The 25,994-nt window shown below is 35.2% G+C and overlaps 1 protein-coding gene across 1 annotated transcript in view; it reads right to left on the bottom strand.

Moving 5' to 3' along the window:
• Window positions 1–22,640, bottom strand: part of LOC137394302 (dual specificity tyrosine-phosphorylation-regulated kinase 4-like) — a 28,201-nt gene extending 5,561 nt beyond the window's left edge. Inside the window, exons 1-10 of the mRNA XM_068081020.1 lie at window positions 22,551–22,640; window positions 12,149–12,328; window positions 11,801–11,929; window positions 11,147–11,375; window positions 9,732–9,895; window positions 7,714–7,850; window positions 6,973–7,113; window positions 3,339–3,477; window positions 2,633–2,714; window positions 393–626 (exon numbers count right to left, since the gene is read on the bottom strand). Coding sequence (XP_067937121.1) covers window positions 393–626; window positions 2,633–2,714; window positions 3,339–3,477; window positions 6,973–7,113; window positions 7,714–7,850; window positions 9,732–9,895; window positions 11,147–11,375; window positions 11,801–11,929; window positions 12,149–12,328; window positions 22,551–22,640 — 1,525 coding nt within the window. The remainder of the gene's footprint in view (window positions 1–392; window positions 627–2,632; window positions 2,715–3,338; window positions 3,478–6,972; window positions 7,114–7,713; window positions 7,851–9,731; window positions 9,896–11,146; window positions 11,376–11,800; window positions 11,930–12,148; window positions 12,329–22,550) is intronic.
• Window positions 22,641–25,994: the final 3,354 nt, after the last annotated feature.

Genomic DNA, 25,994 nt, shown 5'->3' with positions numbered 1-25,994 from the left:
AAAAAGAACTCGCTGCGTTCAAATATTCATCTATGGAAGTAAAATGCAAAAGAGATGTGTTATATTTAACAGCAGCCCACGCCAGTGTAAGCCTGTAGTATTTTAATTTTAAAAAGATTGAACCAAGGGTCTAGAGACTAAGCAATCTTTTACTAGTAGATCCACTACTGTAGGAGTGGCATTTGGAAGTTAAAGAATGAGGGTAAATAACCTATACGACACAAATGCTTCTACTGAAAGCTTTTAATATACGAGATGGCAATTCCTCATGATATTAATCACTACCGTTGAATTAGAGCTAAATAGGCTTTTTGCAAATTGATCCTTGGCTATGTAGCTGAGATGAGACTTGCCTAGTTCTCACACAACTCCAACCAGCAAGCTTTTCTTACCAAAGAAGACCTTCCGTCTCTTGGCCCTCTCGAGCAGCGCTCCTGGTGGAAGCCCCATGATCTCCATGATACACGCCAGCTGCTCAACCTCATTCTCTCCAGGAAATAGAGGGTATCCTGTGTAAAGCTCAGCTAGGATGCAGCCCAAACTGAACATGTCTATGGCCATGGAGTAATCGAGACCAAGAATCACTTCTGGGGATCGATAGAATCTGCTCTGTATGTAGGTGTAGACTGCAAAGACATCCAAAGAATCGTAAAAATATTCCCCAAAAATCCCGTGAGCATCACATTTAGTCACGAGTAATTTATCATGTTTCGCACCATATTTCAATAAAAGTGGTTTGACCTTTTTATTAAACTGTTACTAATTACCATAGGGTTTATATTAGTCTAATTTGCATAGTCCATAAACTTTTAAATTTGAATTTCCTTAAAATACAAAAAAAATCACAGTTTGTTTTACCGCTGGACTTGAAACACAGCATTCATTCGGATTAGTTTTTTTAATATTTTGTTAATTTTTTAGGTAATATTTTACTAGAAATAGTGACAAATATTTTGGCTTGCAGGTTACATCATTGCATCTTGTTGTTTGCTATAAGAAAGCATATTACTCATCAAGTAATTGCCACTTCATTGCCAGCCTCATAACAAACGTAAGCTTGTTTTCCTTTGCACTATATGTTATTGAATCCCAAAGTAATAGCTCCGGATGGAGTGTCAAGATGACGTTGTGTCGTAATGACACGATGTCATTATCTGCACAGAATAGAACTCTGTGGGTGGTAACATTAAGCATTCAGCTGGTGGCATTCACAGGCAAGTAGTGCAAGTGGAATTGTCAACCACTAGTAGTTGTTGAACAAGAAACGTTTGTTCATGTTACCCAATAAAGCGTGAATGTATGAAATATTGAACGGTTTTTCTGCAGCGAGTAGCTTTCGTGCAGCACTTGGACTACTTGAGTTTCTCTTTTTATGTTTGATCCTCGCCGCTAAAGAAGAACTTGAATATGACCTTTATTAATAGAGAGTTCACTTCCCTGGCTTGAAGCGAAGGTTTCATAATTCAGCCAAGTATTTAAATTACCACAATTGTTATATATCCAGATATGCTAAGGGGTATTGAAAATATATAAACTCAAAAATGTCAGTGTTCAGAGTAGGTTTTAGAAGTCAATGTGTCACTCTCTTTTCCGTTTGTGATCAATATTGATGAATAGTAGAACTGAACGTGACTAAACTTAATGAAATCAAAATACATAGTATCAGTTGGATCCGATTGAATAGATCTATCAAATTTCTAGCAGGTAATCAAGCAGCTCTCGTGCCAAAGTCACCAAGAAAGTCAAACAAAACATCAGCAAAGCTAACATAAGCTTTCAAGATTCTTAACAGTGTCACGATCGCTAGGAGTACCGTGTTTGCATATTCTCTAGTACAACATTGAATCAGTCTGTCGTCTAGTTTCACATCATTCGTCAAAACGTGATCGAGTCTGTTAATAAAGTCATTTAGTGTTTACGTCTGCGTGGGTAAGAGCTTATACTGCACCCCACTCTTATGATAGTGGCATAAGTTCATCTTAACAGATAATAAACACTTATGGCATAGAGGACTATGATTATTATTTCATAAATTTGAGAATTTCACCTGACAGACTATTTTTTTACTCAATTCAATGCTTTTATAGCAATCGTATGCATCAAGAACATTTTATGTTTGCCAGAATTTGTAAGTTTTATTACTTTCCTACTTTTAACAGCAGTCTCTACATAAGCCAGAACTTCCCTAATCATTTTCATCACTCCACCCCTTACTACTGATGAGTGCAATCGCTCACCCCTTGTTTTGAATTAAACAAAAAAGTTCACGAAGTAATGAAAAATAAACATATACAGAATATATGAAAACAATATGTTATTGGAAAGCCACTTTAAGAAGTGTCTCATGTTTTTACACTGCAGTCAGCAGCATATAAATAAAACATCTCACTTTTTGATTTTTGACTGTTTTTTTTGCCTCTTGTCTGCTATAAGCTGATCGAAACGCAGGTTAGTGAAACGCACAGATTATTTTAGGCTTAACGGCATTACGATATTTCAATGAATGGTAAAAATGAAACTTTAACCCCACGAACAGCATCTCGCTCCCCCTAATTGGGAAGCCCCAACTTATGCCGTCTCAATAGATTCTACTTGATAGCAGGCCGCAGGGCATTGTCAGACATCCACTTACCTCTTTCAGGCTCATAACAACTTGAGCCAAAATCAATCACTTTTATCGAGCTTTGTCCCTTCTGTTTTAGGAGTATGTTTTCCTGTAATCAATGTTACAAACAATGGCATTGCAGGAATAGTACAATTATTCAAACGTCGTTTTGCTTGTTTATCAAAAATGCGTGGCTCGAGAAGTTCAAAACAAAAACAAGATGTTACTGGCTTGGAGAAACTTTTTAATTTGGTCAAACGAAAAGCATCTCCAACTATTTTTATTGAAACTGGTAAAACTAACCAAAAAACCATCTTTTCTGATGGCTAATTATCACCAGACATATTATACAAAAAAATAAAAATAAAAAAGTGAAGTACATTAAATTAAACTGAGGTACATGCTACAAACAAATTTAACAATACCGTAAGGTGAAGAACTGTTGCATGATAGCGTTATAACTATTTCTAACAACTATAATATTCTTTTCATCTGTATAGCCTGTGAATCTTTTGATAAGTATTTAGCAGGCAGTCATTATTGTATTACTCAACTCAATTAAAGCAAACTCAGACTGAGCTTCAGCAAGCAGTATCTTGTAGCAGCAAAATATTGCCTGCGAGAAATCTGGAAGAGACCTCATTTCTGAACATAATTAAGGCAAAGAAGCCTAAAATTGCTCAAATTTTTTGAGACCATTTAGATTATAAATTGGGGGTAAAGATAAACTCACGGGTTTAAGGTCACAGTGAATAATGCGGTCTTTGTGGAGCACCTTGAGGCATTGCAGTATAGAGAAGGCAAATCTTCGTATCAATGGAATGCTGAAACCTTGGAAGTTATTCTTTTTTATTAGTTCATACAGGTTCATGCTAAAAGGAAAACATTCTAAGAGTAGAATTATATCATTTTATTTCAGATTTCATTCATTGAACATCTCACGGGCTCTTTTTCTACTTTTTATTGTAAGTTATAGCAAGTGTTTGTCTATCCAATAATCACGACTTAAAGTTTAAAAATATTATTTCAAGAAATTGACCATCTTTAACAGTGGAAAATACAAAAGGTATTTGTCATTTTTTATTAATTTGTACAGTTTTTGTGTATTTGGGCTATTACAATTTGCCATTACTAAAGAAAAAATATTAAAGATATCGAACTCCATTTAAGAGTCAACTTTATGCTTAGACTACACTGATTTTAGTAATCTAATACAGTCACATTGATCTCTAAATGACACCATTTTGACATCTGTATTCTGGTTCCTTTGTAAAAACTGCTCCTTACCATGAGCCATTACTTGCAGGTAATAAACACTGGAGTGAGCCGCCTCAGGCCTTAGTACATTCCAATTAGGGCCTATGGAATGCTTAGAAGTGTCTGTCTTGCTCGTACCCTTGTTAAGAGATGTTTGTATTAAAAGGGGTCAAATAACAAACAAGGTCTAATGATGTTGACACTTGAAATGGCTTTTTGTCAAGAGATTATGACGTGAATAAAATCATAGGAATCTGCTCAACGTCAAGAATTCTGAGTTTCAAACAATTTGCAGAGCAAAGAGCAGTAGATTTTCTCAAAAGCCAATTGTATATAGTGTATACCGGGTATATATAGTGTATATCACAACTTGCCCTCGAGCCACAGCATGCTTGGGATAATTAATAAAAAAAATGTCTTTAAGTGGCCTATAAAAATGATATGACATGGGGCATTTCCGGCAGGTATGCACTCATGACTCCGCAAACAAAGTTTATCATAATTTTATGTGTAGTCTAATCAGCAGATATTCTTGCTGTTGCCATATTCAAAAAGCATCTGCGAAAGGGTCAGTCTTTCAATTATTATTTGATTTCGTTGCACTGATGTTAGTAATTCACTTTCCTATTTACAGTGATTCTCAGATGAAACTAACATTGTTGTGAACTTCAACAAGCTTTACAAACACATATTACTAAACTGACAAAATGTAAAAAGAATATATACATGTAAGTAAAGTGTATCACGCAACAGACATAGCTCCAGCTATCAATAAGAAGATAGAAATATTTTTAACAAAATATTGCATTGGTTTACACACTATATGATGCAGCTTTTGTACAAGCCACATTTGACATGATTCTGGCTTGGCGACCATTCCAGACCGGTAGTTGAGCTAAATTGATCGGAATACAATGCTATTGAGGCAAAATGGATAACCTACTTTTTGATTAAACATTGTTGAACTTTCTTTGGCAAATGGTTGATGATTGGGTAGGCCTAGTTAGTGACAGACATGAATTATTGATGACTTCTAATTTAAATACGGCTGTCTGGGAGTATAGGAAACTTGTGAAAACACAAGACTATATAGAATTGCAGGAGAAAGTAAACATCCCTTATATGCCATTAGCACACGCACGCAAACATTGTGTATATAATATAGCATGTATCGCGCGCATGCTAACAAAACTGTAGCATAATACCATCATACTTGCTGGAACTGTACAAGTCAATGTCAATACCTATGTGCAATTATCATCATGTGTCAGAGAAAAGTGCAAACAATCATTTTTATCCTGACAACGGGTAGACGAAGGGTTTTATTTCATGACACTTTCTCGCTGCCTTAATCGTCTCCATTAAGGTTCATTTGATTTGATAGGTTAAAGGTGTCATCAAGTGGCCAGTTTTTAAAAACCAAACAGCAGTGATGGCTTCACCTCACAGATGCTATAATAGCATATCGATTGTGAATGCTTCACCTTTACACTTCTTACTACTTTGGCACACAACTAGAAAGAATAGGCAGATGCTTTAGAGCTAAGCTGATTAGGTGCCAAAGCATTTCAAAACCACAAGTTCATGAATCCTTGTTGACATCACAAACCTACACAAATTTTTACTATAATAAGAGCCATGTCCTTTACGTTCAGAGGTCAAGAAAAAGGAGTGCTTTCTACAGGATTTAAACTTGCAACTTCCACCTTAGTAGACCAACACTCTATCATCTTTGCCACTCAGCCACCTATATGGCAATGGTGACAGATTGTTGGTAATAATTGGATGGTAGTGTTGGAATAATTGAGCAGTTCCTTATTATACTTAACCGTCTCTCATGGTGCAACTGAGTGCCCAGGTGCTACTTGTATGTAATAACAACAGATACTTGCATGCAGCAATAAAGTAAATTTAGTCACCTTATTCGTGAGCTTACATGTGGATTATTTTCTGATTATTGATGCTTGACTTATGTGAATAGTTTAAGATATCACCAGTCTCGGGTGGTCATGCACGTGCCTCACATGATCGGATTCCAAAATGATTAGCTTCTCGTCAAAAGACTTCTTCAATTGTAAGCTAATGTTATTGACCTACCGTCTCTATGCAACAACTTTCGTTCATTGAAATCCGCTAACGAGAGATGCTTTGCAGTTATACTTAAGGCAGCGTTTCATGGATATGTTGCCTAGCAATTATAATCTTGTCAAAATTTGGTTCTTGTCTAAAACTCCATAAAAACAATGAAGCTTACACAACTACAGAGGTTGTGAATTTTATGATCTGTTGTCAGTATTTCTAACAAATATTTGAGGCTTGTTGTTCATTTTCTCGAACTGTTCGTAGCGGTTAGTGACTATTAGAATAAAAATAAATTACTGCTTCTAATAAAAGAGTTAATCTTGTTGCTTGGTCCTATCAATCTTTTTATTATTATTATTATTGTTTATAAGATGTTTAGCTAGTTGTGACAAGTATTTTTAAATTTTGAATTAAAGATAACCAACCTGAGAGAGCTAATACTGCTATTACAGTTGTTGTCATCGTCGTCAGCAGAAAGAACAGTGAGTTGCTAAGTACTAGTAATGCAAATATTTTTGAGTTTAGAGGTTCAAAACCTTTTTGAATGTTCTCATTAATTCCATGCAGGAATTTTAAAATTTTAATTTAAAATTCTGGACTCTTCTAAAACTGCAATTCAAATAGGAACAACGGATATTACCCTTCGTGAACCTTTTTTATTTAATATTATAGGTTATATCATTATTCTTACTGTTGTTAATCTATTAGAATTTTTATCAGCCCTTTAATTTCATTTTCAACAAAACCTAAATAATCAATTTGAAAATTCAATGGTTTTATAGTTATTTGGAATTCATTACAGAAATTAGTCAACTTGTTGTAATAATATAGACAATATTTTTTATCAAAAACTCAAGTTTTGATGACATAGCGGTTGAGCCAAGGTCCTCTCTTGTTTAATTTAACTTGACTCATTATCAAATATAAATATTTTTTGGTTCAAGCGATAGCTTTGGGCATAGCTTAGTTTAAACTCACCAAATTTTATTTACGCCAGCAAAAAATCATCCGGGAAGTTGACAACTTACCCCATGATTTCAAAAGTAATACATAGATGGTTTCGGAAGCAGAAGTATTCTAACATGTGAACGACGTTCATCGTGTTGTCTTTGTCTTTTCTTCGAAGAGCGTCTAGGATCTTGACTTCTTCTAAGGCTTGTCTATGAAATCTGAAACATTGGACATCCACCATTATTCAGTTTTAAATTTGTCTCTTTCATGATATTGTTTGAAATGAACATCTAAAATAGCTAAAAATATGGTAAAAAAAGTAATTTTTAAAGACTGGGATGGTGGCATACACAGTCGTGGTAACTGTGCAAATTCAGTGACTGCATCTGTCAATAGTTCCCACAAAATATTTAAAGTCAGTTGAGTTGGAAACTAAAGCTTTCATTTAGTAACTGATTCAAAAGAACACAGCAACATTGCATGAACCCCATATTTTTTATAGTCCTAAAATATACAAATAAAATTATAGCAAAATTAAGTTATTCATCATTACCTATAAGTTGGATGTATTTGTTGTCAGCTGTTGCTTGGCAACTGACAAAAAATAAATAATACATTTTTAGATTTGTTAATTTTTAAAGCCTCAATTTGCTGAATGTCATAACGGGTACTTCAAATCAGATTCAGCGTTTAGGTCTACAGGCAAGACAGCTTATTAATGTTAAATAATCGCTAACTCTGATATGTCTCATCACTGATTGTCTAATGTCTTTTGAAGCAGTGATCAATTAACATTTATCAAATATTCTTTCTCTTACCTCTTTTTGTTCCTAATAATTTTCAAGGCTACCATCTGCTCGGTCTTGTGATCATAGGCCTTGACTACATGACCAAACGATCCTTTACCTAGCACTTCTTTCACCTCATATCTGTAGACCATGTGATCTCCTATAGTCTGCAACAATGTGTAATGAAGACTTGATAAGATTTAAATGCATTTAACGTTATAGATACTAATATCCTGCTTTTGGATCTAGGTCATGTTGATATTAAACAAAGCCTCCAGCTAAGATCCTCTCTGCACTGCTGAAGAGACCATTTCAAAAGAAATGTAATAAATTTCATATTGCGTAAAGCTTCAAGTTGATGCAAGTTTTCAAATTTAATTTTGATATTGAAAACCTCACATTTAACCTTCAATATAGTATTTTCTTTTCCACCACACTTGGAGAAAAAAATGACGTATTTGAGAACAGTATTGAATTGTCACATCAGAATGCACATCATTACAATTTTCAGAAGATGAAAGTGGTGAAAAGCACAGCTACACCAATCTTCTTAACTATTTGAGTTGAGATAAGAACCTTTGATAGATTTTAATTTGAAATGGTATATGTGGTTATATATACCAGCTCAACATGAAATCTTCCAGCCATATAAACCATATCATGGTCGCACTGACATCAATAAATGATACATAGGAATGAAATATATGCTGTATCTGTTACAGTATACTGGTTGTTTGAGTTTTGAGGTTTCACAAACTGCATGTTATAGTAGCAGGAATTGAAAAGCAGGATGCTGTGTACTGAATACATCAGAGTTGGGTATTTCCAAACGGCGTCAGGAAAAGTAAAAATGTACATGAAAATTTACTGGCAAAATCCATGAGTCAACTATGTTGACTTACTTTTTGCTTTCGGATAACTTTAAAAAATTTTGTTAATAAGAAACTGCGGTTGTCTGATTATTTCAATTTCTAATAGTAGATAAGTGAAATTATTGGTTAAAGACTTCATTCTAACAAGTTAACACAACGATTATCATAAATTCGTTGTTTTGAGTGCATACAAAACAACTCAAATTGTCATTACAGTCCAATGAATCTATAGAGGATACTGTTCAATATTATTATTATATCAGATGGATCTCGTTGACAAAGCCCTTCGGTATTGGTATGTGGAGTTCAGCTGGTACAAGAGTCACAACAAAAGCTTTCTCCACAATGGAGTCATTCAAGCTAACTCAGAGGTTGCTGCTTCGTACAATGACACATTCAACTAGTCTTCCATGAATTCACTCAGCTCTGATTCCTTCTCCGGTTAACTATTCAATCTCTAGACAGCTTCGAAATCACTTAGTAAAACCATGAAATTGTGAAATTAAAAATCTTTTTGAAGATACAGAGGGTTTATTAAAAAACGGCTGAACACCAAGCGTGAGAATTTTCAAAAATCATACCGATAAGTTAATTGTTTTCCGATACGACACAATTCCTTTGCGCCTTGTTGGCTATCTACAATGACTTAGTATAAAGCCAGAAGATAGCGGGTGGTCAACAAAAACAAAGAAAGAGTGATCGTGTTCTGATACTGTAGGGCATGAGGTAGCTGACCTCAGGGTTACTTTCCGCTGTCTATGTATGCTGGATCAGTGAAGATTTCAACTATATGTGTGTAACTATTTACATTTATATATCACATGAGGGCTGGTAGCCAGTATAAAAAAAATGATGAACTTTGTAGCAACACCTATGAACAGATACTACTTCAGCATATTCTAAACTGTTGTCTTCCACAGAACTCCAGTTTAGGCAATCGTCTGCCAGACTGAAACCTAATCAGTACTGTCGATTTGACCGAAAACGTATTTTAAGACCAGACGGTTTTTGTGTCACCTGTTTTCGCTGTCGAATTACAGCTTTATTAACCAAAACCAATAATGTATTTATTCAAATTAATCTCGTCCAATTTTATATGGTATTGAGCATAAAAATCTAAGACCTAAAATAATGTAACAATATAACATTACAATTGAACAAAATAAAAGTTTTTACCTTTACATATGTTCCATTGTCGTCATCATAACCATGATTCTGTGCAGATTCAATTCGACCTTGAACTTTTTGAGAATCAAGTCCAAGGTACCAAATCTCGGGATACTCTAAAATTTCTGTCTGTTCATATTCAGTGAGTCGGTTCCGAAACTGTTTTAAGGCATCTAAAAGCAAAAAAAAAGGTTTTGCTTGTATTTAATTAAGCTGTGTAAAAATATAGTTGGGAGCACTTTAGGTTAACATGGTTGGATCGCAGATCAGATATGTTACCAGTGTGGTTACCCAAGCGGTTTTCAAAATCTAGCTAAAATTAATAAGGTGACAAGCATTGACAATAAGTACATAAAACAGTCGATATGAGCCAAAAAACCTTTTAAAGTTTAAAATATATAGCAAAATATAACAAGAACTTTGATAAGACACATTAATTTTCACTAAAAAGTAAGTTGCAGTCACTTGTCAGTGATTTATCAGTTGATTGCTGGTGACTTGGTAGTTATTTTTCAGTTACTTCTCAGTGCCTTGTCATTAACCTATCAGTTTTTGTCAATGACTTTTCAGTTACTTCTCAGAGGGTTCTCAGTAAGTTCTTACTGACAACCTGAGCTTACTGTTGTATCGCCTGGCATTTTTGGCAACTTTATTTCATTAGCATATTATAAAGTTGTGTGCTGTTAAGTTACCTGTTAACAACCAAGCGCTGCGTTAGAGGTCAAAAAACAGCCATGAAGTTCAAAATTCATTCAAATTTTTTGAGATCAACCTTGAAAGTTTGATTAGTTAGTTTCTGTCGGCTGCCTTAGTCTTGATTTCATCAAACAGAATTAAAGTTGCCTTTTATGTAAACAGAAAACTTTTGGCCGTGATTAAGTTTTACAGACATTCATTGAGTAATGGTAGTCTAATAAATCTAATTATATAAATCGAGTGAGCAAGAAAGCAGAGTGGGTATGTCTTAAGCTCATTGTCACGAAGAAATAAACACAGACTTGAGTTAACTTATACGGATTTGAATCAACTCAATAGCTGTCGAAATTTCATCAATGTATTACTATATTTTAAAACAGTATTGATTAGATAACAGCAATTTCCCATATTAAATTAGCTAGTAAAATTATAATTTGCCGGAGCATCGGAACACAAACACTGCTCGAGTTTAGCTATAGAATAATATAACCACCGTTTGTTTAGTCTGGGCACACAGTCTGCGTACTTCAGACAACACTTGATCCCTCTAGGCTAACACCAATCATACTATCCTCAACCAATACAGCTTGCGTTACTAGTCCTTCTCAGCTTTACAGTGCTGTTTCATGTAACAGAGAACTCTTTCCAACAGAACAGTGTCCTTATTTTCATCACCTGTTTAGCTTACTTCTTATTAAATCTAACTCCGCATTAAGGTTACAATTTACCTTGTGGTGAAAGTGGTAGGTGATTTCCATATTTGTCTTTCCGCACATCGGTGTCAGGAGATGGTTGACGCAAAAGCCCGCTGTCGCTTAACTTCAGCTGCGGCAAGTGCTCTGTTGAGTTGGCTAAGTGAGCATTTGTTGTAGATAAATGACTTGTACTATGATATAGCCTTGTGGCCTTGTTGGGTTCACCTCCGAGGGAGGGTAGGACAGTCGCAGTCACCAACTTCTAAAAACAATAAACTGTGGCTATAAGACAGTTGGATCTACAAGTTGACTTTTACTATCAAGTAGTACCTCATCATGTTTTGTTAGATGATGTTAGGTGACTTACTGTCCAACAGCGTGCCCTTGGATTTAGTATAAGAGTAATTAAATTGATATACAGCCGTTTAAACTTTAGCAGAGTACAACATGGGAATACATAAGGTTGTGAAAGGCTCATTTGTTTATTATCTGCCAGATTACTAAGCCTCTCTGATACACCGTAAATAGTTTGCTGTATGCCAAGCTTCTAACAATGAAGGAGTTCAACCAATGGATATCTTATCGCAATAGATATATTATATACAAATAATTCTGTATGGTTCTATTCATACTTCGATGCTCAATATTTATTACTGCTCAGCCACGCACTATTTTTTCAGTCTATACCTCAGTGCTGTGGTGGTGGTTCTTGTTCTTGCTGGGTTTGGTGGTGCTGGTAATAGATATCTGCGTCGGGTACCGGCTGAGACTGTCACCTAGTCTGTGCGATCTGTTTATTGCATTTGTTTGTGGACTCTACAACAATATCCCTAACAATAACTTTACAGCAAAACAGTTTTGAGAATTGATTAGCACTTCGAAGAATGGTAGGGCAAAACCTCTAAGAAGGATACTTCTGTGAGCCATGTTGGCTGACTGATGCAACCAAAATGGTGTCTAAGCTACTGTAAACAAACTTCTAAATGTTTTAGACATAACTTACCACCTTTTAAATATAAAAACAAAGCCACCTACTTGCAATGGTGGTAAAACTGACATAGCAGAAAGTTTATAATTCGCCATTATCTTTAGTCCAAGACAGTAAGAAACTCCAAAAGCTGGATAAATCCCAAAGACCGAACATAGCAATACTATGACTGGCAAACACGTTTCAAATGCTGCCAGAGTCAGCGCAAGCAAATCAAACTGTTTAACCTGTATAAAAATACAGTCAACCAATCACCAATCAGACTGTTGAGCTGCGAAGAGAACAAACGTCTATAAGTGTTGCTGAGCCCACGAGGACAGCCTGTGTCGATCCATAATTATATGTACACTGATTTTATTGATCCAAATAAAACTATATAATAGGTTGCTCTTTAGCCTGACTCTCTGGATTAATACACACCATTGTGCTTCATGCGGCGGCTCAATAGAAATGAACGCAAAAGTTAACACTCACGGGGAGAGTTGAAGGAACGGACGAGTTATATTGACACCAATCATGAAATCCGACACACAAACCATGAGCAGTCGAAGAAGATCTATTTGAACAACAGGTGAATGAGTGTCAGTGAATTGATGTGCATAGATTGAATGACAGCAGACACATTATTATTCAGAGTGGAAATTGCTGCCTCTTGCCATTCAAGTGTTATTCAATGCTGAATTCTTCTCATCTCCCTTTCATCTTGCCACTTAATATAAAACAATTTGCTCAACACTCATGGTGCCCACACTAGCAACAGTCAAAACAAACCACAAGAAATATCGCTTCATGGGATGTCAATAAACTCCTCATATTACAGTATCTCTAGCATTCTGAAGGCTAATATAACCTCTTCAGAAAGCCCAAATAGGTGAAAAAGCTAAACACACCACCAAACATCTAAGGTTATAAGTCGTAACATGCCTAAATTATTTGGGTAATCTAAACTCACCGCAAACTTGTATTCGTAACTTGGTAAGGGAGGGAGATATCTCTCCTTCCTCAGCATCTCCACGTTTGCACGCGCTCAGCACACAAATGCTTTTTCATTTGCAGCTAAACCATTTCCAGTTGCTATACGTTAAACTAGTCCGATGTCTGCGCTGCCACATGTCCAAGTGTTTGAGGCCGCTTCCACTCAAACGTCTATTATAATATTTTATAAAACAAAAAAGGAAATTCGCTTTTATGCTTTGTTAGGTTTCATTGCTAACATACGGTGCATTTGCTTACATTGATAACACGGCCAAGTCGGTGCCTCTTTTCAAGTCTCCACGTTAAATAGCCTGTGAGTATCGCTTGCCACTTTAGGCAAAGGAAGACTGTCTAAGCCAAGCAATTACCTTTTAGATTTTAAGCTTGTTAAGGTATGCATAAATTATAAAAGGCTGATTGTAAAGGGTTCGTAATTGATCGAGGAGCTCAGATGCGAGGAGGTTATGTTGACGAATAAGAATGGCAAGCGATACACTTCAACGACCTTCATCTATGCGGTTTGCCAAAACAATTAAACACAAATTGGACTCAATGAGCACACACAGACAGATTCGTGTTGTAGTCACTAGAAGTGAAATTGTATACTTTGTGATTATTTTCTTGTTTCGAGTTAATTCATTATGCAAAGTAAATAATGGTATACTATATTGTGTATTGAGAATAAGAACTGATTGAAGATGAGAGAATAGCATGCAGGGTGGTCAGGTCCTATGAACTCACTCCACACATGTCATTAAGTTCAAAAATTGAGTGCCTTAAAATATTGTCATGCTCACGCACAGGTGTGAGGCGGTCGTTTGTACTTCTATCCTTGGCTAAGTAAGCAATACAGTATCCTGATATCAAGGGAGATTCCACTAGTGGTGATCTTTATATTTTTGGCAAATGCTGAGTAACTATGTGTATCAGTTTAGAGAGCTTACTGATTAAGTGTGTTCAAAGAAAAAAAATGTATATTTGTCGTCGCAAAAAATTCGGAGTTAAGATTTTTTCATAGCTATCCCCCTCCTACCAGCTAGTCTCAGTAAAGAAAAATCACGACGTTGTTTTGTATCAACTCATTCACCCATAAGGACCCACAGTTGGACCAGGTAACAGGGAAGAGAAGAGGCATACAAAAGTCATAAACTATGTTGTTTTCATAGGTTGCTGTGTGAAAACATTAGACTCTTCTTAGAATGACCTTTCAATTACGTGCCGTTTTCATATATTCTAAATAAGTTTGTTTTATTAAATTCTGAACCGTTTTTGTTTCATTCAAAACAAGGGGTTGTGAAAGTGACCTCATCAGTAGGGGTTCAACGATGAAACTAATATGAAAACCCTGGTCTAAGGTAAAACCTTTCATTCATTTCTTTGAAGCTTTTGAGCTAACATTGCTTTAACGCCAATTGATTAGGCTCATTATAGTTCAAGTAGTAGATAGTGTTTTGGAAACTAACCATTAGTGAATTTTAATGTTTAATAATAAGCAAATGGGTGCATTTTTACATGAGGTGCAATAACAGGTCAATAGTATACGTCTGTAACCATAGCTTAGAGTTTAAAATACGGAACTATTAAACAGTCAGGTCAATATTGATCCATACGCACCACTATAACATGTAAAATAAACAGAAAACTTTTGGAAAGCTTATAGAGCCTTCCAGCTATCTAGAACATGTCAAAACGGGTGTAATCAAATGGGCTGTTCCGTATAAGAAGAGGTAGGTTGTGCCTGCTGTCACTCTTTATTAAAGTAGAAGAGATAGATTAAAGGTAAAATTACAGCATTAAAATGATATTAATATAAAACTAAAGCTAAAACATTAAGCTTCAATTTGATATAATTTATTGTCATCGTGGACCCACCCAGTTCAGAGGTATTATAGTTTGAATGAGATCTTTTCTTGGAACGCGGATTCAAACGAAAGTGCACTTATGACATTTATAGTTGCACTTCAGCAAAGAGACTGACCAAATGGAAAGCATAACGCTGCAACTTCAACACAATAGCCAATATCAATAATGAGAAAGACAGGCAACTGATGATGTCATTTTGGCTCACATTTCTCTTCCAAACATTTTCACCGCAATTAAGTTTCGTTAATTTTAATCTTGAAACATCCTGACTGTCAGATCACCACAAACATCAAAAACGATCACAAGTAATAAAAAAATACTTATACTTTGAGATAAAATCTGCTAAGACTTGGTGTAAGTTCATTTTTAACACTTTGTTATTTCAAGATACCAAAATACACCTTTATATGTATCTATCATTTTGCATTCTTGAAAGACAGCATTTTTTTTTATATCTGACTGCTATTATTAACAAATGGAGTTCTCGATCTGATCTGTAATGGTATAACATTGCTTTTACTGAAATAGAGCTCAGGATGGTTACATGTATTGAAACTATAAACTCTCTCTTTCTCAGCAACCAGTGTTGCGAGACGACCACTCCAAGTCTACATGTAGTCAATATGAAATCGACGAGGGAAAAACTTTATTTGCACATTAACAGTCTGGTTTATTAGTTTCAAGTGGCTCATTCTTAACAAAGTTACTGTTTGACTTTTGGTTTTAAAATGAAGAGCCAGTTATTCAGAGGTAACTTGGAAACTTCAAGGTTTAATTTGTAATCAACTGGTGAAACACAAAAACACCAACCCTTGTATAAATATAAAGGGGATTAGCATATTCTAACTTGATTTTATTAGTAAAGAAAAAATGATTCGATGTTTTCACTTCTGACGCTTGCGGTACATTGGCTCTTTTGCTGTATCCTATTATTTTGTTCGAATCAACGTTATCGATATAACCTGCTGATATTATGGCTCGTGTTGTATGTATATAACCCGTTGATTGCTTGCGAAATGTTCTGATTCACTTTCCTTGCTTCGTTACCTTCTTTCTTTAGATGGCCTAAAAATCTTGTCTCAAGCACAGAGCATAAACAATCCTATGGTACTGGAAGTCGTGCGGATTATTGAAACATTTAAAAGTCTGAATCATATGTCATGCGGTCTGTTGCCACAATAACATAAAATAGTTGATTCATGTACAGCCTCAAAGAATCTATATCTTTTGTTTGTAGCTTCAAAGAATCTGTTCAGCAACAAGAGAGGCAATTACTATGCCATTGGATATCAGAACTTGTTCAGAGACGAGATTCAATGTTAAAAATGACTTACAATGCTTAATATAATTAAAGACATGTATCCATATGACTGTTGGATGACTGTTTTAGAAAAAAAGATTGAAAACCCTGACATCTGCAGTCAAAGCTTAGCACTCTACCACTGAACCACACAACCGCCTTTCCATATCAAAGAAAAATTGTGCACATAGTTTTTGCATCTGAAAATCTCTCACAGCTCACCAAACTGCTTGTGTATTAGTTCCTAGTAACTCATTGCTTGGATTTATGTCTGTCTTCCTTTTCGATCAGGGACTATGCAACTCCCAAGTGCAATTAACCCTAAAGTTTTGCTCATATTGACGTAATGGACTGTAAAACCTTTACTTCATAATGCAAGCTTTTCTATGAAATTGCCGGTCATACTGTATAACCGATATGAAACAGCAGTTTGGTCTAATTTTGGATTTTGCGGCAAGCACTTCATTACAATTTTTTCAGAGATAATGTTAAAACAGCACACAGCTACTTCTATATAAACAGCACTCTCTATATGGTATGATTACATTAAGACAGTCCGTCGTCTGGAGTGGTTGGCCATTTTATTTTAAAGCAAACTTTATTGATGTGTACTTTCATAGAGGTATTTAATAGCTATTCCATGTCACTTGTGGCATTATATCTACACACAATGAGCTCTTTGACAGCTCTCGGCAATTTCAATTGCTAAATAATAACCTGCCAGAGATTCCATTAGCAAATACATTTTCTAGGCATCTACAATAGCAAGGCCATTTTCCTAATTAAGAAGGCCGCCTTTCACTCTGCCTTAAGAAACTATAACTTTAGTCCATAGGCTTGGGGTCATCGACCTAGATAATAATTCTGTCTCACGTACTGAGAACATTTATATAGGCAGCCTTAAAGAGAATACATTTGCAAGAAAGTTTCCTAGCTACACAAATTACTGGTATGTAGAAAGATTTTATATGGCAGCAAAGAAGAAAACTAAAATTTTATTAGATGTATAGTATAGCACATTATGTATAGTAAAGAGTGGCCACTTAAAAATCCTTTTACTTCCTACTCCTGGGCTTCAAGTTAAAATAATTATTACAGTGGTGTAAGACCAAATATGTGATTTAAACTTATCCAATTAAATTGCAAACAATGCATCTTGATTGGCTCATCTAACATCTCTGTGGTTACATTGCTATCACCCTTTGTAGCTTAAATATCATGATGAAAAACTCATTAGCAAGTTTTTATGTTCAACGTTTGAAATATTGTAGTCTTTTTGCAGATAAAAGGTAAATAGTTTGACAAAACAGTTTGAGAGTGAAAATAATTTGTAGGCAGCATAGCCCACCAGTCACATATATCGCTAGTAATGCTGTCCATAGTGTAACCAGCAATATAAAAAAAACCAAGGATAGGCGACGGCTATTATAATATGGGAGGGGTTTCATGATCGAGCTCTGTTGGAATTGTCTTAGCTTGGGTTTCGGCACTACAATAGATCTCACAAGGCGGTCGCGTTGCCTTGTTTGGTTCCGGAAAACACGACTCGCTGTTATCGCGTCATTAGCTCATTCAGTCAAAAACCCCCCCTCCCCCCTCCCCCCTCCCGCCCCCCCCCCCCCGTTCACAATAGCAAACTTTGAATTTCTACATTATAGGGGTAACACCTAACCAAACAAATGGATCCATGGAAAATAAAACGTTTCAAATTACCTATTTTTACCACTTTTGAGGGGTCGTAATATATGCTTAAAGTTAAATATAATTTACCCAAAATCACCCGAACAGTGTCCTTTTTTCCCTAGTTTTTGATTAATATTTTGCCACCCCTAATATAAAATGACAAAGTCTTTCATCATTGTCACATTGTTTGACCTGGCCAATAAGATGGAACAGCAGGCAAAACTGCAGTGTAGTTTTCATACTCAAAATCTAAATATAAAACCACTTGGGCTACTTCACGACTGGTGACTATTATCACGAATTCTTGTGAATGGCAACCCACTGATCATAACAGTGACAATATTGGCGCAACTATATTTATTTGAAAACAAAATGAAACCAACAGATCAGTAAACTAACCACCATTGTTCATAATATTTGTAAATTTACAAGGGGCTTTATTCAGCATGTTTTTTGTTCTGGTGCTATGTTCTGGTTCATTGCAACAGAGCTCAATCATTAAACCCCGCCCATATGATAGCCGTCCCCTATCTTGCAAAAGTTTTATATCATTGGCGTAGCTAGTTTATATGATTGAAGTATATCCGAGCAGTCCTACTAACTCCTTATGTATGGTAAAATCTTAGGGGCATTGTGATCATCAACAATTTGATGTTTTTCGTTACATACCACACCACAAGACCGAAATCATGAATTATTAATTGAGTTAAACAAAAGTGCTTTAAAAGTTAGTAATCTAATAGTATTTTGGAAAGTCAGCATAGTGAATTGTAGGTTGTAGTAATAAAAAGTTCATAAACTGAAACATACGATGGTGGGTGTAATATGCTGGATTCAAGAAAAAGAAAAAACTATGTTTGACATATGTGGAAGGATAAATATAAATATTCTAGGTATAGTTTACGTAGGATTTCAATACCTGTAACACACGTGCTAAACAAGCAAGTTTGAAATTTGGCATTATGTTCAAATATTTTGTGATATGATTAGGAGAAAGTTGATAAAGTGATTGAGAGACACTTGAGAGACAGAGATTTAAGCCTGCTTAAAACTATTCTGGAACTAATTTAACGTATGTGTACATTATTTAGTGATCACAGTCAATCTTCAATACCCTTAGCTGGTTTGTGCTGAGATTTACTTCATATATTAAAACAATAACATGTTCTAGCAATTATTCCTGCAGTAATACACAGTAATTTGTTTCATTCTGTTCAAGAACTTAGTAATCTGTGTTCTAAGTGACTACATATTGAATGATAGCAAATCATTCAAATCGTTCAATCAGTCAGTAAAGTAATATATATCACTACATAAAACTACATGTGAAACGAAAACAAAGCTTTATGTAATAACCTGAGTAAATAAAGTAAATAAAGCGATAAGCATTAATCAGAGGCTGATGTTGTAAGTTCGTCTTCATAGTAGAAACAGCTTCGATGCTGTTGGTGAATGGTTCAGAGGCAAAGACAGCGATATATGTATGGGGCTAATAAACTTCAGACCATGATTACTAGCTTAAATATCTATTGATTTTTACATTTAATGTTTCATGCATTTCATGTTTAATTATCACGCTCAGCTTTTCTATTTTTATATTTTTTAATGTTTCCTTTTGTGGACATCGCTTGTACTTACTTTCTGACAATAGATTTTAGACACTTACGTAGATTTGTTAAATAATTAATACAAAAGGTGTTTATTTATGTTTCCTGATTACCTTTTTCCCCACCATTGATATTACCGCTAGTCTTCAGAGAGCTTGAAAATTGCAAAGGTAAAAATGAAAACTAGTTTAATGCAATTTTAGCAATGGAAAAAGCAGTTGCATACGTAGCAATTGATTTTCGACACTGCAATGCTTTGAGAAACATCGGAATATTGAATATTAATTCATTTGTTAGGACAGATAATTGCTAAAATCTTGTGCTTCATGTGAAACATTTTATATGTTGAGATGTTTGTAAGTTTAGATGTGGATATATGCCAGAGGGCAAAAATGATCACGGAAAATGAAATGCATCAAAGTAGCCAAATTTGAAAAGCCGATGTCTAAAGACATGAAAATAAAAAAAACCTTTTAAAATGTCACTCTACCAAGTACATTATAGCAGGCTGATAAACTGCAACAGAAGGCATCAACTCATCCTGCTCCAAACAATGATATACAGCCCCCCAAGGATAGCCGACGGCTCTCATATGGGCGGGGTTTACTGATCGAGCTCTGTTAGGATTGGGCTGGCCTGGGTATCGGAGCTAACACAATTCTCACGGGGCAGTCGCGTTGCCTTGTTAGGTTTCGGAAAACACGACTCGCTGTTATCGTTTCATTAGCTCATTCAGTCAGTAGACCCCGCGGTTCACAATAGCAAACTTTGAATTTCTACAATGTAGGGGTAATACCTAACCAAAATAATAGATCCATGCAAAATAAAACACTTCAAACTACCTACTTTTGCTAGTTTTGAATTTGGTAAAGGTCGTAGTACATTCTATATGCTTAAAGTTGAAAATAATTTACCCAAAATTACCTGAACAACGGCCTTTTTCCATAGTTTTTGATTAATACTTTGCCACCCTTAAAATAAAATGACAAAGTCTTTCATCGTTGTCACATTGTTTTACCTGGCCAATAAGATGGGACAGCAGGCAAAGTTGTGGAATGTAGTTTTCATACTCAAAATCTAAATATAAAACCGAATTTGGCCTATTTTACGATTGTGACTATTAATATCACGAATGCTTGTGAACGGCTACTGACTGATCATAATGGTGACAATATTGGGATACTACATTTGACAACAAAATGAATTCAACAAATAGGTTAAATAGCCACTATAGTTCATAATATCTGTAAATTTACAGGGGGGGCTTTATTCAGCATATGTGTTTGTTCGGGTGCCGTGTTCGGGTTCATCCCAACAGAGCTCGATTATTAAACCCCGCCCATATGATAGCCGTCGACTATCTTTGGGGGGCTGTATATCATTGCTCCAAACAAGAACAGGTTATACATACAGCTTATCTTATCAAAGGAACAGCTGTTCAATTGAAGAAATAATCTAAACATATGGAGTTGCCTACTCATGTAGACAATTTCAACTAGTTTTATAAATTTAGAAAAAGGCTAATAGCGCGCGGCATCACATTGTAGACAATATTATAAAGGGCTAGCAACCCCTTATACAAGTTCCTTCTTTCATGGAAGTAACTGTATAAAAGAAGGAACTCATGCTTGATCTGTTATACTCAGCTCACAGCTTTAGTTTCCCAGAAGTAAGGCCTAGTTAAATGTTCATACATAAATGTATATAAAATTGCTAAAGTTATGACACTGAAACTAACCTAACACTGATAACTTAGACTCTGTAATGATCTGTAGCGCTGCCTGCATTATAAAGTCATGACAGCGGACCAGGTATTCTAAGATGAGTCATGGCAGATTGAAACGGTCAGCAAATTAGTGAAGTCCTGACCCGTCCACTAGCCTATCAGAAAGCTTGTCTTATTTTAGCAGCGGCTCAGTTTAGATTTAGACTTTCGGTGCACGAAATGTTAGTAATAGAGAAGAGAGCTTGCAGTGTAGAACGGTTGTATAACTTGATCACATTTATTGAACTTATGTGAGCACAAGTTTGTCATCAAAATTTATAAAAACATTTCCTTTAAGTATGCATTGAGCTGCTCGCATGCTTTCCACATTGACTACAACTTTCTTGACAGAACTATTAGGTCCTGCTATGCAGATCAATGTGACCACGTGATGAAGTTTTGGGCAATCTTTGCTGCTTCAAATGAATACAATGCTCTATCTAATATCTGTTCTCTTAACAGAGACAGGTATTTTAAATGCGCCAAACCATTCATTAGATCTTGTTGACTAACTATTGCTCTTTTTATCATTCTCGTGTAGCACAATTTTGAAAATATTTCTGTTTGAAATGAAATTATTGTCAACAAAGAAATAACAAAAATAAAAAGGTGTTATTCAAAGAAAGAAACTAAATTACTGCTATATGTCACTTATTCTTCCAGTTACGTTTCAAAATAAATAAGTTTGCTCAACTTTAGCAAAAATGAGCAGCGCAAAAGTGGGTGTCAACAGCCCAACTTATCGTGGCAGCATCAGAATAAAAAGTAAGGCTGTTTTGGTAGGCTCTTGGGCTGTATTGTAGTGCAGAGATGTACATCGTGCTGAAAAGGGTCTATAGCCAAAAAACCCTGAAACTAAAGAGTACTGATGACTGCTTCTAGCACTAACATTTAGTGGAGCATCAGCTTCATTGCTCTGTAAGTGATAAAATGGCTGCCGGTACATTGTACGTTTATGTTAAAAGATGTTTCATGTTTTTATTATTAGATCGAATGCACCAACTATGAGATTTTGGCTTCACTGTTAGATGGTGTCCAAATCTTTTCCCACATTTATTTTTATAGTAATTAACAACGCAGCACAAAAAAAGACAAAATTTTACTGATGCTGTTATTACTGGATAGTTTCTTTGCAAAAAAATAAAGCTATGTACTATTATGACCTAGTTTACATGTGCTATCGTGACCTAGTTACTATTTACTAGCCTGATCTAGGTAACATATACTATCGTAAGCTGTCTGATATACACACTTACCCAGCTGTCTGTGAAGGCATTCATCGCAGGAAGAGGTGTGGCTTCTTCAAAAACAGTGTGAAGAGGCGTAGATGAAACAGACGTCCTCATTTCTCGACTTATTCACTGATGAAATTGTACAAACCTTTTTTTAATTTTTAAAATATATCACACTAATCTATAGCAAGATTTTATGTAAAATACAAAAAATACGCAAAATGCTTTCACAAATTTAAAACCATTTCATGAGTTTTTATATATTAACACTTATAAAGTAAAATAGAGTTGATCGAGATATACTCATGCAATCTTTACAGCAGGCTACATGCCTTAAACACGAGCGTGAACAGCTGAAAGACTTCTCAAAGTCATATAGTAAGATACGAGGGTGTCAGAAGACACAAGATATGATACTGTCGCAAAGCAAACTAAAGATAGTGGCTAAAGCATACGATCGCTTGACATCTAGCCAATCTTTAAAATGTCAAATAGTCTGTAGAAACAGAAATAGAGCTATTAGCGCTGACATTAGGCTAGTAATTTATAAATACAATACCTTAGCAGGCATCCGGCTAGTGTCCGCAGTATGCAGACGGCGAGGACGAAAAGTCATCACCCTCAGTCTAGACTAGACAGCAATTAGCTAATAAGGGAGTCAACGTTAAAGATGAATCGTGATTCCCATGTGGGAAATTGATGGGAAAAACAAAGAATATAAAAGATATTTAAATCGTGTCTACAAAATTGACCAGGACAAACTGCCGTGCGCTAGTCTACACATTTCCAATATAAGTATTATTATAGAATTATAATAATACGTTGCGAATAGTATTATTGCTTTCAATTGAGACTTAAAGGCTGTTATAAAATGCTAAGCTATTTGGCAGCGAGAGTAATAATTATATAAGCCTACCTGATTGGTTATATAGTTCTATGTTATAGAATACACATAAAGAGGCCTGTTTTGGCCTATTATTACTGGGGAAATGCAAGGACAGCTTTAGACATTTTCGCTAATGGATATTATTTGGTACCAGGCAATTGTTTCCACTAGTAATCCGCCACTACTTGCATGCCTGGCACTCGCTTCGCAATAGGCATAACAATTCTCAAACTTCATTTTGAATTTCGTAGCAAAGATTTGAAAAGTTGTTTTCAAATTTTAAAATTACAAAAACTTAAAGTTCAAGTTAAAAGTTAAAATTTTATTGCTGTCAGCAGCATTTTCCTTACTGGATGTCTTTCTGAAAGACCGATAGGCTACGCTGATACTCAAGCATAGATTTGAGCTACACCCCTTCTCTCACCTAGAAACCATGTTTGCATATTTAGCGTTCAACTCTTTGAAGCCCGAGCCAGGGATAATTTGAGGAGTTGTTTCCTCACTGAACCCTACGCCCCAATAAGCTATAAAAAAACTCGGCTGCATAGGTTTGCTAATTTTTACGCTTCTGGCTTACGTAGGATGACAAAGTTTTGGGGTAGTTTTTGTATTATACATTTCAAGCCTAGTTCCGCAGTTTCAAACTGATTGACCTATTTATTCGTGATAGGCTTATATCGCCAAAGTACCGAAGCACTTTTTGCCGACCGAGGAATGAAAATTGCTGCTAACCAAACATTGATTTCTTATGACACACTGAATAAAATTCTCTGTAAGAAAGAATCAGAAATAGATGAAACTAAAAAGCTTCTCCTCAGCAACAAGAGCTTCATACTGAAACTGTTTGTTTTTCTATATAACTTATAATAAATATACAGAATCTATCAGACTCAGTGTACTGCAATCATTATGTTTCTTTAGTTACTTCTCAAATCTCTCTTCTTTGAAAGAGTGTGAAAAAGATTTACTGTTTTTGTTTTATTTCTTTTTTAATTGATTTCTACAAGCTTGGAGTTTCAATATCATGATATTCAGTTTTAAAAAATTTGTGTTATTTTTATTGCTATCACAGTCGATAGAAAATTGTCAAAACAGTCTAGGATGACCTGTTGTACATATGTGCATATATTGGAATTGATTTATTAGCCTGGGCTCCTTGTATGCCTGCCATGACTTAACTTTATTGGTTTTCTCTATGCATCAGGTCATCTCTACGCTTCCTGTCTCTGCTATTTCATTGCCTGTTAATCTTATTGAATGTCTCTTGGCTAGTTCACCTGCTAGCGTGTCATTTTGTCAGCTGCAGATTTATCTACATGTATCCTTGTTTGTCTTCTGTTTAACCTCCCTATCTATGCACCTTTCAAATCTTATATTTACTTACATATCTGTCTGTTTGTCCATTTTATGATACATTTCCTATTTTACCTGGGAGCACTTCACTTGTCTGTCTAGCCGATCTGTTTATTCGTACAACTCTATACCTGCTATTTGTCAACTCAGTTTACCTCGCTTGTTTGCCTGCTGACTTGTCAGTTCTATTGAAGAACCTGTTTTTTTTTAGACATACTGCTTGTTCAGACAATTAGGCTTGGCTTAATAATTTTTTAAACTATCAGTCAATTTATCTGTGCACTTGATCTTTGCAGCTTTTCCAAAGTTACTGGTTATTCAGATATAATTAATCATTTGCTACCCGCACACTTGAAAATTCTATAAGTTTCTCAATAAAAACACAATATATCGGAATAGCAGTTTTATGCAGCCGTAACCAGACAATATGTGTAGGCAATAAACAGCAACAATATTACAATATTATGTAACATCGGCTAACTAGTGAGCCGTAATACAATACAAATACAAATACAATACGAATCAATCTGCGCTAGTCAAGTCTAGCTATTCAATTAAATAGCTTTACTCAACACTTTTACCAGCCATAAACCGTTTATTCTGTAATCTATAGACTCGCTCATTGTTATACCAGACTCAAAGCTACTCATAATGACCTCTACTGGTATATATTCATCTCTCAATAGGCATGGCCCATTCTTGTCTTAAACAACTATACTGCTAAAACCTACGCATACAATTGGATTTATCGCACGGCTTGAAACAAGAAGAAGCTGTTTCAACACCTTCCGTGCTACGAGATGTCAACACAGCTTTTACTCATTCCTGTGTTAGTTATGGATGATTGCATGGTACAGTTCTACGCTCTAGCACACGCATTGACTCCTGAGTGTCACAACAAGCGCATAAATATTGGTGTTCCATTTAATTCTATTACCAACATTTTAGGATATACACTGTACATAGATACCGCTGACTTTAAAGGAAAAGATAATGGATACGTAAAATCGGTGTATCCTATGTAAAATTATTGTTATATATATATAATTGATGGAAACTACCAATTTTATATATATATATATTATATATATATATATATAGATATATATATATATATGGGATATATGTAGCCTAATATATATATATATATATATATATATATATATATATATATATATGGGATATATGTAGCCTAATATATATATATATATATATATATATATATATAT

Source organism: Watersipora subatra, chromosome 4 (genome assembly GCF_963576615.1).
Source record: "Watersipora subatra chromosome 4, tzWatSuba1.1, whole genome shotgun sequence".
NCBI classification, from domain to species: domain Eukaryota; kingdom Metazoa; phylum Bryozoa; class Gymnolaemata; order Cheilostomatida; family Watersiporidae; genus Watersipora; species Watersipora subatra.
This window is presented reverse-complemented; position numbering and strand designations above follow the sequence as displayed.